General features: G+C 39.1%; 1 protein-coding gene across 2 annotated transcripts in view; it reads left to right on the forward strand.

The window, feature by feature from the left end:
- The window catches only part of LOC140348459 (neural-cadherin-like), a 96951-nt gene that overhangs the window by 18746 nt on the left and 59512 nt on the right, over positions 1–18693 (forward strand). For both annotated transcript variants that reach the window (XM_072434395.1, XM_072434396.1), the window contains exon 2: positions 16131–16328. In XM_072434395.1, the coding sequence (XP_072290496.1) occupies positions 16131–16328 (198 nt within the window). The remainder of the gene's footprint in view (positions 1–16130; positions 16329–18693) is intronic.

Genomic DNA, 18693 nt, shown 5'->3' on the forward strand with positions numbered 1-18693 from the left:
GCTGATAGTTTACAAACTGGTACAGAGGTAGGTGTGTGATTGAGTCCAGGGCCTGATGGAACTTTCTCAAAGCACCCTAATGAATCAGCCTTTGAGCGCCGCCCGCCTATGAGCAAGGAGAAATTGGAGCTGGGGCCGCAACGTACTGGGGGAATACTCTGCTTGTGCTTATTTATCTATTTGGGCTTGAATTTCTCAACCTTTTGTACCCAAAGGTCCAATTAGCTGAGCATAACAATGGCTGCAGCTCCATCGGCGGTGGCCCGAGGACTCGCCGATAAACACAGAAAGGACACAGACAACTTTTAAAGCTTTTCCTATGAACTAGAGACAGAGCTTTAAGTGCACCATAGAAAGAAAGATCACTTGACTGGCCAAGTTGTCCACTGAGATCTTTTTACATCACATGAACATTTGGAGGAAAAGGCGCAGATTCCAGAAATTGTAATAATTGCATGTCATCAGTTTGCACAGAAAGTGTGCCATTTGTTGAAAAGATAACGGCTTTGCACATGCTTAAGACAGAATTGCACATTTTAGCCTGTCGAGTGATTATATTGCTTATAATATTAAAGGCAATAGAATTGCTGTACCAATTAGATTATGTGTTACAAAAAGATGTCCATCACATGCTTGGGCTATTCAATGAATTACATGAACAAGTGTGATGGAATCCCAGAGAGAACGGCTCATCCCGGCAGCAGGTGTCGTTCAGAGTGTTTTTTAGGGAAGCAAATGTAGATCTCCAAAAACATGAAAACAAAATTAGAACACTACAAAAGATGAACATGCAAAGCATCTTTGTTCGTGCATGTTTTGTTATCCGGTTTGGGTGTTTCATTGTGCCTTTGTTCCTTGTCCCCATTTGTGCTGGAACATTAGTGGTGTGTGTGCACAATGGGCTTGTGTGCATGAGGGGAATGTTTGGACTTGGAAATGAGTGTTTTATTCGGAGCTTCAGCCACCAATTTGTGGCAGCTCTGGGTGGATGCGGTGAATGTGAATCTTTGAGTCTGCCTCGACAGTAGGGCTTAATTCTGTGGACTAATCAGACCATATGGTCTCTACAGTCTTATGATGTGCTGAGAGGGATAGGATAAGGATGCTTGTCGTTAGCATTGCCAGACTTTCTGTAGAAGACACGCTCTGCTGCCACACATTAAGGATCAGGACCTGCTGGAGCCCTTCTAATACTTCTCTTGGAAGTTGAATAAGACACATTTATCTGATTGGACTATGAGCTTGTTTAGAGGCAGTGCAGAGTCACTCATAATTACATGTGCCTGTTCTGTGCTCACATGGGCACCTGCTGCTTCATTCTGTGTGTCTTTGATTGAGCTGACTGAAGAATGTCTGCATCTGTCATGCATTAAAAAGGGAATCATACCTAAATGTTCAGTGAGGCCTTTCAATAATCCTGTCTCTGAAGTTATAAATGAGCCTTTCTGCTTGTCATAATATTAGGATTGGCGATGAGATCATTTATTTCTACTAAATCCATCTGCGGAAGATTCAAATATTAAATGGGCTAATCTTGGTCCAATGTGTGGAAGGGCAAATGTCAGCATTATTCTAGATTTGAGAGTGAAAGGCATTTATGGTGCTCTTTAGCGTATGCCAGATAAACTAATGGTGGTATTTGTTTGTTAACTGCTCTATGATAATGCATATTGTGATAAATTGTGATGATGAGGTGGGGGAGTTTAGCAATTGGGCTCTCTTGATCACAGTGGGTGATAAACATTGATCTTGTTTAATCTTGCCAGCCTGCTGCTAATGATGGGAGATGATGGTCCACACAGGACGGAGCGCTCACTGGATTAGATATCTAAATGAGGATTTTATTCTCATCCACTCGTCCTCTTTACCATTACCAATAAGCCATACACTAGTCACATGCTCTGTTTTTTGTGAAAAGCATGTCTTGTGTGTCTTGTCTTGTGTGTAAAATGTTTGTATGTACAACACAGACTGAATAAACCATGTTAATACGGTCACAACCCAAACCCCTGCACACCACTCCGTACCTAATACAGTTGCAGCGTGCAATGCTTTACAAAACCTTTAAACAAAAGTACAAATATGGTGTGCTCTCATTATCACTCTCTGCGTGCTAATCAAACAGATGCCTAGGTTCTAGTTTCAGTGATAGATTCATGCTGTCTTACTCAAACACTGGCCTTGTTTTCCCATTAAGCCGGTGAAGCTTCTTCTGTTGCTTCTGTATGGCCTGGAGCTCATTTTTCCAAGTGCTTCCATGAGTGTGCACGGGCTTGTGCGTGTGTTTGTTTACCTACAGTATACACACTTTTGTATGGGCAGATATCTAGAGGGGTCTGAGGACAGCCTCCATCCATCACTAACAGAGGGGGAAATGGAGAGTGGGACGATGTGGAAGAGAGATGGGGGTCGCCACAGGAAGCGGCATCTGAAAAGAGCCGAGTGAGACTGAGGCAAGCGGATGAATGGATGGAATGGTTCAGGCCGCTCTGATTGAGCTGGGTACTGTAGTCTATATCCTTCAGAGATAAGGCAGAGGAGCACTGCTCAGCAGCTTCCTCCCCCTGTAGCTTGAACTGAGCATGATAATAAGAAAGTGTGAATGGGGAAAATTGAATTAATGCTGCAGCACACCATAAAAGGCCTAACTATAATGCATTTTAAAATCCTATAATGAGCAGAGAGCTAAAATAATTTCACACTCCAGTGAAGAAGATGGGCATGTAACAGATTTTGGCCTGGCTGACACTGCCAGGGCTTTTGTCATTTAATGTGACTCTAGGTGCCGTGTGGAAAGGATACTTTCACTCTCAGTTCAACATTAGGCAGGCAATTCAATACAGAATCAGGGGCTTAATCAGAGTTAACCTATCTCCTCATCACTGACAGTGTGCCTTATCTGAGCCTCTGTTACAGCAGGAGGCCACATCTGTCATAAAGATCTGCCTCATTATTCTCCATTAACAGTTAACATTATGGGATCAGACAGAACTATAAGCCCATCCAGCGTTTCCTCTCGCATACAGATGAAACATACTAAAAACATACAAAAGCATGTTGCAGTGCACTTGAACCATCTCAGCAGAAGCAGGGAATCTGTGTTTTCACCCCCACATGCTCTCAGTCTCCCTATCTTCATCATTACAGCTACTCCACTGTGAAGCTAAAATTACCTCTCTATCATCAAGCCAGGGGTAAAGAGAAAGATAGTGCTCTGACACATAGTAACACTAACAGACGGACGCTGATGGAGACTAATGACCAAATGAAAGCCGCAGTCTGAACACTGCACCTCCCTAGTGAGATGGAAAAACTCTTACATTAACAGTCATCTCCCCGATCCTCTGTATGGACATCAAACTCAAGCCCACACATATGCCCTTAGTGGTCTTTTGTTGTAGAGATTCAGGCAACTTTGAAATTCTCACTTTTCCCACTTAACCCCTGGCGGCTACGGAGAATATCAGCTCCATGTGCACAGATGGAGTGCAATGGGCTTTGTGACATATCAGACTGAATAGACAAATGACACATTTATTGGTACAATAGAATACACTGAAAGTCATGCACAGAGAATGATTATTGACTATTAAAATCATATCACTATTGTTTTAAATCATGATTAGGCCTTAGTTATTTTATTACTTGGTTTACGGATCCGCCGCACTTAGTTGATTGATTTATACAATATAAATAAAATAAATTATTATTATTAAATAAATCATTTTTTTATAAAGTACCGCCGACAAAGCAAAATAGCATTAAATTAAATGTAAAAAGCGGTATTAAGTCAAAAGACAAGAGCGTGTGAAGCAATTTCTCGCCAAAGTCCTGCGGAAGTCTGTGACGGAGCGGCTCCTGTGGTGCGTTTTGGGCAAACCCGGAAGAAAACATCTTTTGAAATTGTAATTATATTTATATTTATATTCCGCCCGCCTGTGCAATATATTTCATTTCAAAATCCGTAAACCAAGTAATAAAATAACTGGCCTTATTAAAACAATTACTTCTATAATGTCTAACTTCAAAATAGCTCTGTATATATGTATGGGCACCTGCACATCTTCAGCCCTTATGTACTTTTACTGGAGATTGCACAAGAATATTCCATCTCGCTATGTCATTTAGATTAACTCTTGTCGTCACCTTTTCAAATGACTTTTGCCTGCTGTAAACTGTGCCATGTGCCATCACGTCATTTTCGACATTGTGTGAGCCGGCGGGCAGAAGGTGGGTGCGGGCACAATAGATTGCAATGAATGTATGCTTGACTGCTTATCATTTCTATACTAACTGTCTGTTTGAGAAGCAGCAACCTTGTTTCTTCGCCCACCGAGAACACAAAGTACAGTTCCCAACTCGATATAATTACTGTGCGTATCATGTTGCAGATAGTCGTGAACAATGCATCACTGTGGATATGATTGTTTATGTAAATGGAGCCCGTGCAGTACCTGTTTTCACACACAACCGTCACACAACAGAATGAATATACTTTGAGGTTTCCACGCTTTTCACATTTTGTCTTACCGGTACGTTGGCACGATAATGTAAGTGGTTAATATTTATCATAGTTTTACACCAGTCAAGTGGAGGCAGTATGAGAAGAAGACGTTGAGTTGAGTTGGCAAGTTTATTTGTAGAGCACAATTTGTACACAAAGTAATTCAAAGTGCCTCACGCAACAGGAAAAAATGCATTAAAATACAGAATTCACACACCGTTAAAGACAGTTAAAGAGAATTAGATCATTTCAGTCAAATGCACAGCTAAACAAAACTGTTTTCAGCTTGATTTGAACAATGTCAGAGTGGAGGCCCGTCTCACATCTGATCAGATTCATCCCATCAGATTTTAGCTGCATAAAACTGAAACATAGATTCCCCATTTTTAGTCTATGTCATCAAGTCTATGTCATCAATACAAAATTCCTTCAAAATGCTGGGACAATTTACGAGGAACACGTTTTCCTGAAACATTGATTTAAGGTGTTGTCCAATATTTGTTATTTGTGGAATAAAATAACAATTGTGTAAATGAGATGAGCTTTGGCCCTTGTTTACAGTATCAGGTACAGTGACCCTGAACATGTGCAATACTGATGTAACCATGTGCAATACCTGTAAATAAGAGTGTTCTATTTTGTTTTTATTCTGTTTACTTACCTGCTAATAGTATTACCTATTACCTAGTCTTGTGTTAGCTATCTTTACTTTATTTTATTTTATTCTATTATCATTATTTTATTATTAGTATCTTATTTTTATCTGTATCTTTTTATTTTTTATTTATCTATTTTATTTTGTTTCCCAAGATTTCCCAAGAGTTCTATTAAGAGTGTTTTTTCTTTTTTTTTTAAAACTTCCTATAATCTGTCCTTTCCTCCTGTTCTACTGTAACAACAAAATTTCCCCTTGTGTGGATATTAAAGGATTATCTTATCTTATCTTATCTTATCTTAACAGTTGCTGCCTATGTCCAACCAGGAATAACATTATAAACTTCAATATTCTCAAACAATAGAGAAATGGATCTTAAATGGAATTCAATCTTAAATATAATCAATTTAACTCTGCTTTAGGGAAATTATCACTAAATGGAATCATTCATACCATTTGTATTTATATTTTCACCATATTTACTGTACATCAGCACTTATCTGCTTTTCCATTGGAGGAAACCTTAATACATCGTAGACTTCCTGGCTCGGCCCACCAGTGGACGGTGCTGCCCAGATGTAATGGCCTGACACTAGAGAACTATATACTATAAAGGCCTATCAGGTTTTATTTTCAGATATAAAAAATAAGACTGTGATGTTGATGCCGAGCAGCTCCCAGTGCAGGAACACCTTTGGACATTCTCTTTGATTGCAAAGACAACCTCTGATGTCCATCTCCAAACAGCACACTTACCGTGGTCGAAGGCTTCCTGGAGACATTGTTATGCCCCATTGTTAGTTCCTGCTCGACTCGACCTGGTTCTGTGCTCGTGGCCCTGCTCAACCCTGATTGCATTTCCATTACAACTGGTGCTCAGTGGTGCTGTGTAAAACTGGGCGTGGAAACAACGCAAATGATTTGAGACTCGAAAGGATGTCCGCTCGACAGACAAACACCACACGATATAGTAACTATAAAACATCAGAAAAAGTGACAAAGTAACCACCAATAAAGCAGAACGTATTACGGACACAGAGGAAGAACACAAACAGGACAAAACTTTATTACTCACCTCGTCAAGCTTTCTCATCCATGTCCTTGTTGTATTTCCCCAATTCAATGGCACCCAGTTCACAAAACAATACTATTAGTTCAGTTTGTAGTGTTCATTATAAAAATAAAACATTACGTGAAAGTATATCTTGACGTGAGTTTGTTTATGATCCACGTTGGAAGAGTCGGTGAAGCTGCAGCAGATTACACAGTAAACTCACTTCCTGTGCAGTTTGTTGTCAATTTCATGGGCATTAAAAGCTTTTATCTGCACTACTATTATAAATACACAATTTGGAGATGCATCTAAACTAGAAGTGCAGTGAAACAAGTGGCATGACTCTGGACAGGAGGAAACAGCTGATGCAAGCTGCTCTAGCTTTAGCACCACTTCTGTTTATTATCCTAGCAAAGTGTGTGGTCTTTTTGGCCATGATAGTTTCGTCTTTGCTCCAGAGGGGTCATCCCGATGTAATAAAGACTCTAAACTCATGTAGTGCGCTGCATGTTTACGGAGGACACAGCGGTGTTCTGGCTCCTGCTGCAGAAACATTACACTTTTACCCAATCAGCGTCTGACGGTCTGTGAACATCACGTTTAGTCCCTGCTTGGCTCCACTTGGCCCAAAGGGGAAGATGGTGCTAAAGAAGTACCTGGTCTGAGGAGATGGAACTGTGCTAAAGAAATGCAGGGCTGAGTCGATTTGTGTCGTAGCGTTTAGGTGCTAATGGAAAAGGGGCTGAACTGTTAGTGAACCGGCCTGATTCTTTTAATCTGTTCCTGTTTAAAGAATAAATCAATTGAAACATGTAATTTAATCACACACCATCAGCATTAATTATATAACATTTTAGAGCTACGATTATTGTGAGAAGAAACATTACGATATAACGATTATTCAAGCTTATTTGTATATTTTTTGCATTATTGACAAGTAACAAAACAAAAGTGAAATCCTTCATTTAAGTTCATTCTAATACATTACTGTTCCAATAGTATGTGACCAGCTTTATGAAAACAAACTTTCTGAATGTAAAAGTAAAGTTACAGTGAACTAAACAGCCACATAAAAAGCACTATTTATATTTAGGTAAACTTTTTTGGACTACAGATTGAATAAATGTCTTATTTTTACTTCTAATATACTCACCGTTATTAGTTTTGAGTTCTTACTGTGTATATAATGAATGACCATACACTATGAAAACTCTTTGACCTCTTGGTCATGGTGGTGTTGACCTGGCAATGCAAAGCTCTTTTACATAACTACACATAGTGGTGCCCCATATGGAAATGTTAGGCCGATATTATTGGAAACGCTTGGGCCAATAACTGATATTAGTTTGATATTTTCTAGACATTGTTTGGTAATTGTAAAGCTTGCATTAAAAAAATACTACTAATAATAATAAATCTATGGATCAAATCTATTTTAACATATTGAGTTAGAACACATTATACACCTCATTTGGAGAAAAAGGAAGATGTTTGAATTTAGTGTGTTTTATTTAGTGCTGTGTTTAGATATAGATGGACTATAGGCTATAATATATGATTAAAATTAGCCTTCACCATTTTCCATTCTGTGAATTTCCTGTTTCTGTGAAGCTCATGTAGCTCCTCCTCAGACTCTGTGTTTTCTCTCCTCCGTTAAACCTCTCACACTAAAGCTATTTAGAGTAAACATGTCTAAACTGATCGTGTCGGAGGAAAACTAGTCAAACAATGTCTGAAAAAAACATTGTGTTCATCATGGGTCGTGAGTGAATTCGTCGAGCTTATATTTAATGATACGTTTTGTCTCAAAAATATTATAGCTTTTATATATAATACATAGCTTTTAAAAGTATGTAACTTTGCCATTTCTATGTGTTTTGTAAGAATAAAGACTGGATTAAAGTGTACAGTCCGTTCCGTTAGATTTGAGCAGTAGAAAACTAGCGAGACTGTGCCGATAATTGATGCATCACTAATTATGCATATCCTTCACTATATTGCACAATATGTAGTCAGTTGTTTCTTGGCTCTAAGCAGCTCACCTTCTGTGTCCAGTGGGTCAGCGCCCTCGATTTAACTCAAACTGTACAATATTAGACCATCACTGCATGTTTGTGTTAGCACTCTTGACATTTTCTTTTAAAAATTCAAAGTGACATTTAAGCGTCTAACCAATGTCAAGGCCAAATGTATACTGCAGTGACGGCTTGTTCCCACATTAAAAGCCTCTCTCCATAAGGAACACGTGACACAGTAACATTATCGAGATCTATATCTAAAGAGTGCAAGGACTGTACATAATAGCAGGTATAATCGGGGTCGTGAGGTCGGCAACGTGATCAACAGTGGGACTTCTGCAGTGGCTCCTTTTGTATTTTATTAGTAACAGTATTTGGAAAGTAATTCAATTGACCAGCTTTCAGAAAATCAGAATCAGAAACTGTTTATTGCCATTGCCAATGAACAGAATTGACATACATAGGAACTTGCTTTGGTGATACGGTGCAATATAAAACAATTAACAATGATAAAACCTATATAAATCAACAAGAAAAGCAATATAAATCTGCTACAGGATGAAAATAAAATAAAAATACTATATACATTACTGTGTACACATAATTTACAGACAATCAGAGTTATTTTCATCTTCATATTGATTATTTAGAGTCAAAGCCAAGAATCAATAGACTGTCCTTTGTCTATTGAGGACTCAAGAGAGAAAGAAAATAAGCTTCTCTTTTGGCAACAGTGTTTTTCTTTTGCAGTAAAATGATATGGAATATGGCTTATTTCCCAAAAGTATCATATCTAAAAGAGAAATGCTATTTGAATTCTGTCTACAAACACGTGGCTTGCTATAAGAACAAAAGTGCTCATGTTCCCTATTCTCTTTTGGAAAAGCGCACGATGAAGAAGTCTGGAAAGTGCGTGACTCACATTCTGTCTAAGATGCAACCAAATATTCCTGTTGAATGCTAATTCTCTCTGGCTACGTTGACAGTTACCGACTTGAAAATAATCACGTAATTTTGAGTCTAATGCTAAATAAAAGATGCAATGTTTTCTTCATCTTGAGCAGATTCTACGATTTAATACATCCCAACACTACAACATAAATAATAAATGGAGAAATGCTTATTCCAAACGACATACTGTGTTGACTGCAAAAAACATAAAGTGTTTAATTGTAATTGAATGACAAAGATGAAAGTCAGACTGTGTCGCACTGTTAGGATGGATGGAAAACTGCTTTACTCACAAGTCACGGCGTAATGTAAACTGACAATAACACTTCAATGCACCGGAGCATTCATAATAGAACCCAGCCTAACATCCATAAACAATAATAACTACACAATCTTCAGAATGCATGTGCCACTGTCATGTGCTCGGTCATGCTCGGATGTCACAGTCACTTAATGAAGCTTGTTAATATGCCATAATACGATATACGTCCTCACACGTGTTGGCCTGAGCTGTCAATCACGGTTTCTTGGTTTGACCTGTTTCTGTCTCAAATGGTCAACAACTGATCCGCACTGCAGATGTGACAATTACCTCGTATTATTTTGTGGCTCTGAAAATGACTAATGCACTTGTCATGCGCAAGTTGTTGATTATTTATTTATTTTTAGTTTTTGCACTGATTCATGTCGAGATAAGGTCGGACATCTTGTTCTAGTGCGTTTGCTGCTCCGAATGCCAGAGCACAAAATGTTAAAACAAGATGGGTTCATTGATGTTTTTTCAGTCGAGTCCATACAATCAACATTCATGATATTATAGCAATTGAAAAAGACACGTTCCTGAACGTTTGCTGTATGTTCAAAGTTCATGGATTATGCTGGTCATGCAGTTCGCTTCTTTGGCTGAAATAACCTTTACAGAAGGTCAGCCCTAGTTTGCATCCCAAAGCCTCATATGCATTTTCACACATAAGTCTGTGTAGAATGTTTCAGGATTCCTCAGCAATGCAGCTCTAATCGCATTGTGCAGAAGTCTGGGCATATGTAATGATGGTGCGGCAGTGGGCAGTGGTTAGAGTTTAGTGGTGGCGGTTCAGGCCTCGGGCTCTGGGCTTTAACGCAAACGCTCTCTCGCTGTTCAGAAATGAAATATTAGGCCGTTTTGGAAAAACACACCTCCGGGTTCTTCAGGATGGGAACTTTGTAGGGCTGAAACAGTTCATTGATTAGTCAAAATGAATTGCTTATTGAGATGATAATCAGCTAAATTAGGAATTAAATAATTGTTATCTAGACTCCGGACTCCAAAACATGAATGAGAAAAGGTTTCATTAGTTTTAATTTGTTGCGGCCATAGAACATTGTAAAAAACAAATAACCAGTTTGAGTTTGATGAGTGGAGATGTTGTTTTGACAAGGGAACATTGCATTTTCATTAAATTTATGTCTATAAAGGAGCTGAAAAACAAATTACCCAAAAGGTTAGTTTTCAGCGGTTTCATCAAAGATAAATAATCATACAATTAAACCAATTCAGAAAACATAAAACGAACAGATTGTTCCAACAGGAGCTCAAACCAGACTACAAACTGAACAAATTTGAAAGCCATTTTTGAAAATAAAGAATAAACCAGAGAAGTCCATGTTTTTTTCTTTTCTTTTATTAACTTGTTAATAACAGCGCTGCCTGAGAGCTTGTGTACTTTAAATACATACAGGACATTATAATATTGTATTGACATATTTTTTTATCAAAACATACGCATACATTTTAATTTACATATTGTATTTTGCTATTGGGAGATGAATAGTGTCTGTTATAAAGCCACGTTCATATTCATATTCACTTTATGCCCTGACATATAAAGAGTTCTGACGTAAAGACTCTTTAAGTTAGTGGCTGAAAAATGTCATCTATTCTTAGACAAACGAGCGGTCTGAAATGCTACGCATAAAGGACATGTGAATATAATTTGCTGCTTATAATCATGTGTCCATTATTGAGCTCTAGAAACGCTTCATCTGGTCACGAAAGCTGAAACGCTAGAATATTGTCAGAAATGAAAGCTCAAGGCGTGGAGGATATTTCTGCTTTGTGCTCTGCCAATTCCTCTGAGGTGGCCCTTTTTCCATTAGTGTGTCCTTCCCCTCTCTCTGTATTTATTATTAATTTCCATAATGAATGATACGTGCTTGCATACGCATCTTCATTTTTTGCCGCCTAAGCCTTTGCTCTAGAATATACAAATTCTACTATATGTTGTGAGCGAGATTGAAAATTAAAATCTATCCGCGGTCTACCAGATGTTAACACAAATATCAATCCCTGTCATATTAAACGGCCCCTATGTATATTGTTTACATTAAAAACCCAACGGCACATAACCTTTCTGTCTTCATTTGCTCATATGCATCCATGTTTGACCAGGCTATTTGCCTGACAACGCGTGACTAATTTACTATTTACACATGCAGCCATTTACTGTGTGTTTTATATCCAAATACTATTCATAATCTGCAAAAGAGGTACTCGGTTATACTTTCTCAGTTACATTTACAGTAACCTTTTGAGGAAATAAGGCTTTTCAGTGTACTTTTCTAGCAGCATACGTTTACTCTTAATTAAGTAATACTTTTAAGGAAGTAAGTGTCCTCTTAAGTGTGTAAAAGTAGAAGAAGCTTTATGTTCTGTGCACTGCTCCCTCAGCTATGATCTGGTCTTTAATATTTGTGTGTCTATCATTCGAAATAATCAGCTTTTGTGCATTTTTTATTGTTTTGTCCTTTCCAATTAAATGAAATTCATGCCCAGACAGTTTCTCAGTTACTCTTACTTTAGTAGAGGTTTCCCCCATTACTTTATTTCTACGTTTTGTACCCCACCCCCTTATTCATATATAATGCATAGGATCACGGTGCGCTACCTACAGTCTTTTAAACAGAATACTTTGTTATAGCCACAGCAGCGGGGAGGCAGTTCAAGTGGTAAAAAAAATGTGCAGATTTTGACTGTGTCTCCTTTTTTGTAATTACTGTGGGGATTTGAAATGCCAGCTCGGGTGTTTATATGGTTAGTGTGTCAGCCATTCCGAGACACGCCGTCCAGCCAGCGGGTGCGAGGTGCCAGCCAGCATCCAGGAGTTAATAGATTCCTGTCCCTGGTGCTTTTAGTGCGCGCTGATCTCCTGCTGACGGCTTCACACTCCGCTTTAAGCATGGGAGATGGCGTGGTGAGCGGCTTAGAATAGAGCCTCTTTAACACCGCAAACATTTGGTTAATGTACCTTATTACTCCCCCATTGAGCTGATATTCACTTTCCATTCAACTCAACCTGATGAAAAAGGCACCCCTGAAAATCCCGCCCGGTCTCTCATGGGCCATTGATATTTATGCCGGTGGAGGCGATTCGCTTAATTCTACCACAGAAATGTTTGTGTTTTAATAACCTCCCTCCCTGGATGCGGATGGAACAAGGGGACCATAATAAATCCCTGATATTAATTATACTACTATGTGTCCGTCTTAATTTTCTCCTCGCGTGGTCTGACTGCAAAACACAAAATGCCCCCAAGAATCTTGCGCTTGTTGTTCCCCGCTGCTTATATAAGTTATTTTTCATTTTGGGAAAGGAATCGCACAATACTCTCATCATCCTCCGTTCTTATCCCCCCTTTTTCTCATCCGCCTCCGTAGATATTCTCCCCGTCACCCTCTCTCATCCCCCTCCCACACACAAACGTACCATGTCCTTGCACTGTTCCTGCTGCCTACTGTACTGTATGTGCACAAAAGCACTTGAGACAACTTTTTTTTCTTTCTTTCCCCAAGCCACTTAACAGCTTTATATAGCAACTACCCAAGGAGAGGATTAACAACAGGACACATCAACAGAATGCTCGCTGATACAGAACTGCTGAGCCACATACGCTCACCATGTATTCCTTCAGCCCTTTCATCCCCCATTTCATGATATATAACGGACGCTTTTATCCATAAGGGCTTGTGTTGGGTAACGTATGGGTACGGCCAGCCCTCCACACTTCTCTATTTACTTTGAAAACTCCCCTGAAGCCTCTAAGCCTAAGTACTTGCCCAGATATTTGATCAAATATCTTCCCCCACTTTTTCAAAGGTGTACTATTTGGAGCTCATGGACTGCAGCCAATCTCTGTCTCTGTCTTTTGGATACAGGGAAATATCTGTCATATAATGCTACCGCACGACATAAACCTGTCGAAAAAAAAATGCACACAAAGTACATTCTGATTTCTCATTCCAGAGCTGATAGCGTCTAATTATCTGCCTTGGCTTTGATTAGTCTCTCTGTAACAAGCTAATTAGATGGAGCCTGGTAAAATCATCTCTGCCATTACCACAGAGACATGGCTGGGAAAGACACCAACAAGCAGAAGGCAGCAACGCGCCTCTCGCTTTTCCCTCACAAAGATTTGATAGTCAACGAAATGTTAAGTGCCCGCGCTCTGATTTTCTTTTGATTAAGTGCCTTTTAAGCCCTCCTACTCCGTAATAGAATCTTTATCCCTTCTCCTTATTCATCACGAAAGAATTGTTCTATCTTGAAGCGCAGGATCAAAATTGCAAAAACTGCTGCTGTCGACATTTTCGGCGATAACATCAGACCATTGATTGGTTTTTCCGCCCCCGCGATACAGTTGCTATTTATCCAAAACCAACTATCGTCAGATCAGAGTCAGAAGTTCTCCCTCGGCAGTGCAACTTTAAAGCTGAGAAGAAAGCTAGATTAATTCTGCACTCTAAGTTCCTACAGCCTCTGTTATTATCCCTCTAACAATCCTTTTAAGAGCTGTCACACACTTAAGAGCTATTGTGTTTTGTTAGTGAATGTTCTACGGCTAGTCTAAAGTGCAACACATAGCATTTTTCATTAAAATGCATCTTAACTGTAAGCCGGGTGAAATAGAAATAGAGGCTGTGATCTCAGCCTGTGTTGTGTTTCCCAGTCAAGTGCTGTCTTCTGCACAAGACACATTTCAGGTTTTGATTCAGTTTTAATGTTCATATTGCAAGTTGGCTGTTATCACAGTTTATCTTTAATAAAGATTAGGATTAAGTCAAACATGTGGACAGTTAAAACTGGCTCTTTGATGAATCTGTCTGGTGAGAGATTTTGATTTTTGATTATAAAGAATAAGTACCCATTGGTCATAAAACCAAAGACCTGTAACATAACAGGTCTTTGAGATCCATACCTTTAGCTCTTTGTTAGCTTACCTTTGGACACATTGTGTGTTTGTGTGTAAGAGCAGAGTGACAGCGACATGCTAATGTCAGCCTCCTCAGGCGGGCACAGTGCAGCCTGTGACGTCTGCTTCTGTGTCAAGTTCATCTCTTTGTCTCCGCGCTCATGAGTGAATGCACAGCTTACTGTTTGTCCTGGCAGGGGTTTACTCTCAGGGGTGAAGCAGATGTCCTCCGTGGAGGCCAGCCTGCTGAACTGGCTGGCAGCTCTTCTGACATTTCTTCATGCCACGTTGACACCAGATCACAGCCAATATTTGCGGAAATAGTGTCTTATAGCTGACTGTTCTGTGACTTGCTCCACTTTGCAGGAATAGATTCTAAAGTCAAATATGCCCCAGATTTGGTCTGCAGCGTTATCGGGAGGTTTTTCTGCACATTGTTTGTGTCATTGTGTTTAAGGCAGATAACATTGACTTTCATTTGTGGTAATTGGCCGTCCTTAGTCCAGGCACTGGTCATGTAATGCACCTGTTCATGGCTTCTTCTGTGGATCTGCCCTGCTCTTGCTCAGTCTAGCTGGGCTTAGGGTGAGCAAGTAGGTAATTGGATTCCTGGAATCTTCTTATTCACTCCAGTGAGGCAGTGTGCAGGCGACAAAATGCCTGTGGCCACAAGGCCTCGTGGCAAGGCCCCCATGGGAAGATCAAGGTAGCTTTACACAGCCCAACTAGATGAGACTGGAGCTAAGGCTGCGTCCCATGGGAATGCAGGGTCTTAAGACTAAGATGGAATCCTTGATGGAGACGGTTTGGAAACATCCAGCAGCCTCTTCCAATCCTGACATTCAGCGCCAGCACAGTCTGGAACCCACAATAATGTCTAACAAAAGGATTGGAAAAATGTATTTAGTGACTGTGACCCAGACAGTTACAATCGTGCCCTTTGTGCCAACACCAGCTGTAAGGGCATTTTGTATTGTGCTCCTCTAGTTGCTTAGTGATCTTGATCAATAATTAAGCAAATTCTAACCAAACTAAATACTAATTTGAACAAATACTGAAACAAAAAATGACATGAAAAGGACAAAATTTAACATTTCGAGAGTAGTTTTAGAATTGATCATGTGAACTAGTTTAAGAGCACATACAAATATTATATTATTGGCTCACATTTTCTGTGATTTTTAATCATTATTGTGGTAGCACTATTGATATCCAATACCTGGCCTTTTTCTCAAAATCTAGTTGGAAGTTACTGAGAATAGCAATTTGGATTTGTCTGTTTTGACAACTGTGGAGCTGCATATATGTATGTGTATATATATATATATATATATATATATATATATATATATATATATATATATATATATATATATATATATATATATATATAAATATATATTATTTATTTATTTATTTTTCTAAATGAAATCCCCAAAATGCACAGATTTGACTATGACCAGATTCTCTAGAACAATGCCTAGTGTTGCCTTCTCTTCTATATGCAGCAGATGTACAACTCTATACTAATCCCTCTGCGTTATATTGTGTCAGCTGCTAGAGAGGATTTCTATCACACATACCTTTCCACTTATTCGGCTGCTTCTTGAATGTGCTTTGGTTTCCTCAGGCTGCTTGTCTTCCTCAATAGCTGCACACTTACATGACAGCTGTCACTTTGGGTAACCACCGCTTCGTTACTATCTCTCCCCTTTACCCCAGGCCCAGACTGGTACCTGAACAAGGTGAAGCTGAAGATTGCTGATGTCAATGACAACATTCCCGAGTGGAGTATGAGACCGTACCCTTACCTGGCCGTGGTGTCTCCAGAGGCCCCTGCAGGAACCTTCGTCTACCAGCTCCAGGCTTACGACGGCGACGAAGGCAGGAGTGGAGAACTGGAATACTTTCTGTCTGATGGTATGTTTCCAGGCAGTCATTATTCCATACCTTCACAGAACTTTCAATCACTAAACATTCAAATAATACAATTTCAGGTTGGTCTATTATGTTATTATGTCATTATGTTCCCGAGTGGTGAGTTCAAGGGTGATGCCGAACTAAGCATCTCAATTGCTCCAGTTTTTAGCTTGAGCTGTCAGTTTTCAGTGTGTAAAATGTAGCTTGTCATATTGTTACATTTGGGCTGGTGTCATGAATGCTTTTGCTTCATGTTGAATATATGTGGTTGTGAGTTCAGTTTAGCTGTGATGTAAAATATAAATGTAAAAAAGTGACTTTGTAGGTACTTGCTTGGTGAACATTTTCCCCCCAAGGTCCTTCATTAATAGTACAGTAACAGTTCTAGAAATAGTACTGGACGTAGTAGTTGTTGTTAATATTATTAGCAGTAGTGGTGGTGGTAGTAGTTATAGTAGTAGTAGTAGTAGTTGTAGTAGGAGTGGGCGATATTGACATGATATTTCATGATAACAATATAAGACAACATTATGTCAGTCCAGCAGAAATCTTTACAGAAATCTGTTGAAACATGTCTTTAAACATATTAGTTATATTGTAGTAGAGGTTTAATTAACAGATGTGATTTTTTTACAATAATAAGCAAAAAACCAAAACAAATTATCATCTCTTTTTGTAGAATTATTTGCTATAATTAGGCCGAACGTAGCAATATATTTCCAGTCATTTTGTAATTTATACTTCTGAGTAGTTTACTATTACTTGTCATAAGATTAATTTATTACTGGTAGAATATGTACTCCCAATCCTGAATTAAATAATGAATTTACACCCTGATCCCAAAAAGAAAAGAGCCGACTGTTTAAAAAAATATACACAAACTCTACAACCACAACAATAAAGTCAGACACCAGCGGCAATCACATATCCATTCATGCATTTATAGAGTGTTTAGATGTCCATTAGTCTGTCCGTCTATCTCCTCTGCTGAAGCCCACTCTGTCGGGGGCTTTCGCACAATTGTTTATGTACCTTCCCTGCGCCTACAGTAAATCTATAGAGTCTCTGTTCCACACACACCGACAGACATGGGCTGCTGTTGACAGACATAGAGGGCTTTTGGATGTTTGCCAGTGCAGTAGACCCCCTGGTGGATTGGGGGATAAAGGTTTGTTTCTATGTCACAAAATGGGGGGATGTACTAATCCTGCCAATGGGGGTTTACAAAGCACTAGCGACTTCCCTCTGACTCGCATTAGTCCACCGCGCAACTCCCTGATGGGGCTTAAAACATAATTACTACAAGACACCCCTGGTCGACTATAACTGTAGGAAGCAGAAAGATTTATCATGTCTGTACGAACACAGTGATGTTGCTCTGCAGTATTTAGGGACATTTGTGTAAATCTCAGACGCAAACAACCCTCTTTAACCCTCTTATTGTGCACTTAACCTTTAAGAGTAAAGCAGATGAGAGAAGCTGCTCTTTTGATGAAGTCTGCTTGATCTCGTTTTTTGTAGATCTTTTTGCAATGTAGAAATAAGCAAATGTAACATACAGAGAAATTCTGTAGGAATCACTGTAAATATTGGCTGTTATTCAAAATGGTTTTCTGATCATTTCCTAAACATACTGTGCATGTTTAATCACTGAGTAATTGAATCTGTTTGTACGTTTTGAACTTTGAATCAACCCATTATAATTGTATTCACGAACTGCTCATTACTGACTTTGGCATCATCTACGTCTAAATGTCACACGGTAGTTTTGAAAAAACCACAATTACCAGACTTAAATTAGAACTACAGATAGAAACACGTTGTAGTCAGTGAATTGTGACTAATATCTACCTGTCATGCATATTTCTGCGCTTGGGCTCCGCTGCCTGAGTAGATTGCTGTAAATAAATCGGCCATGAATTGTAGCAGGTGCAAATAATGACAGAGAAAGCTGGCAACAGCTGCTGTCGAGTTCATAACTAAAACAAGTAAAGTGAGGCTGTTATGCGAGTACTACAGGGGATCCAGTCACTGGCCATTTTCAGCCGATTGCCGTCTGTCAGTTGTGGAAATAACGAAAGGGAACAAAAAAGCAGGGGCAACCGATGTAATCTTTTTGGGGGCTTTGCTGCTTGTTCTTTTTTCCCTACAATAAAATACTAATGAACTTACCATTATTGCTAGTTTCTGACAAAAGATCAAACTTGAACAAGCATTTTGAGGAATAATGTAATAATAATATACTACAGAGATACAACAAATACGGCATATAATTAAGTAATAAGCCAAATGATGCATTTTGTTCCTGCATTAATCAGTTCAACATCTGTCAAGATGAGTTCAAGAGTAACCAACATGGCATTCT

Source organism: Eucyclogobius newberryi, unplaced genomic scaffold, assembly GCF_026437365.1.
Source record: "Eucyclogobius newberryi isolate DKJ021-1_F unplaced genomic scaffold, fEucNew1.0.hap1 SCAF_7, whole genome shotgun sequence".
Lineage (NCBI taxonomy): Eukaryota > Metazoa > Chordata > Actinopteri > Gobiiformes > Gobiidae > Eucyclogobius > Eucyclogobius newberryi.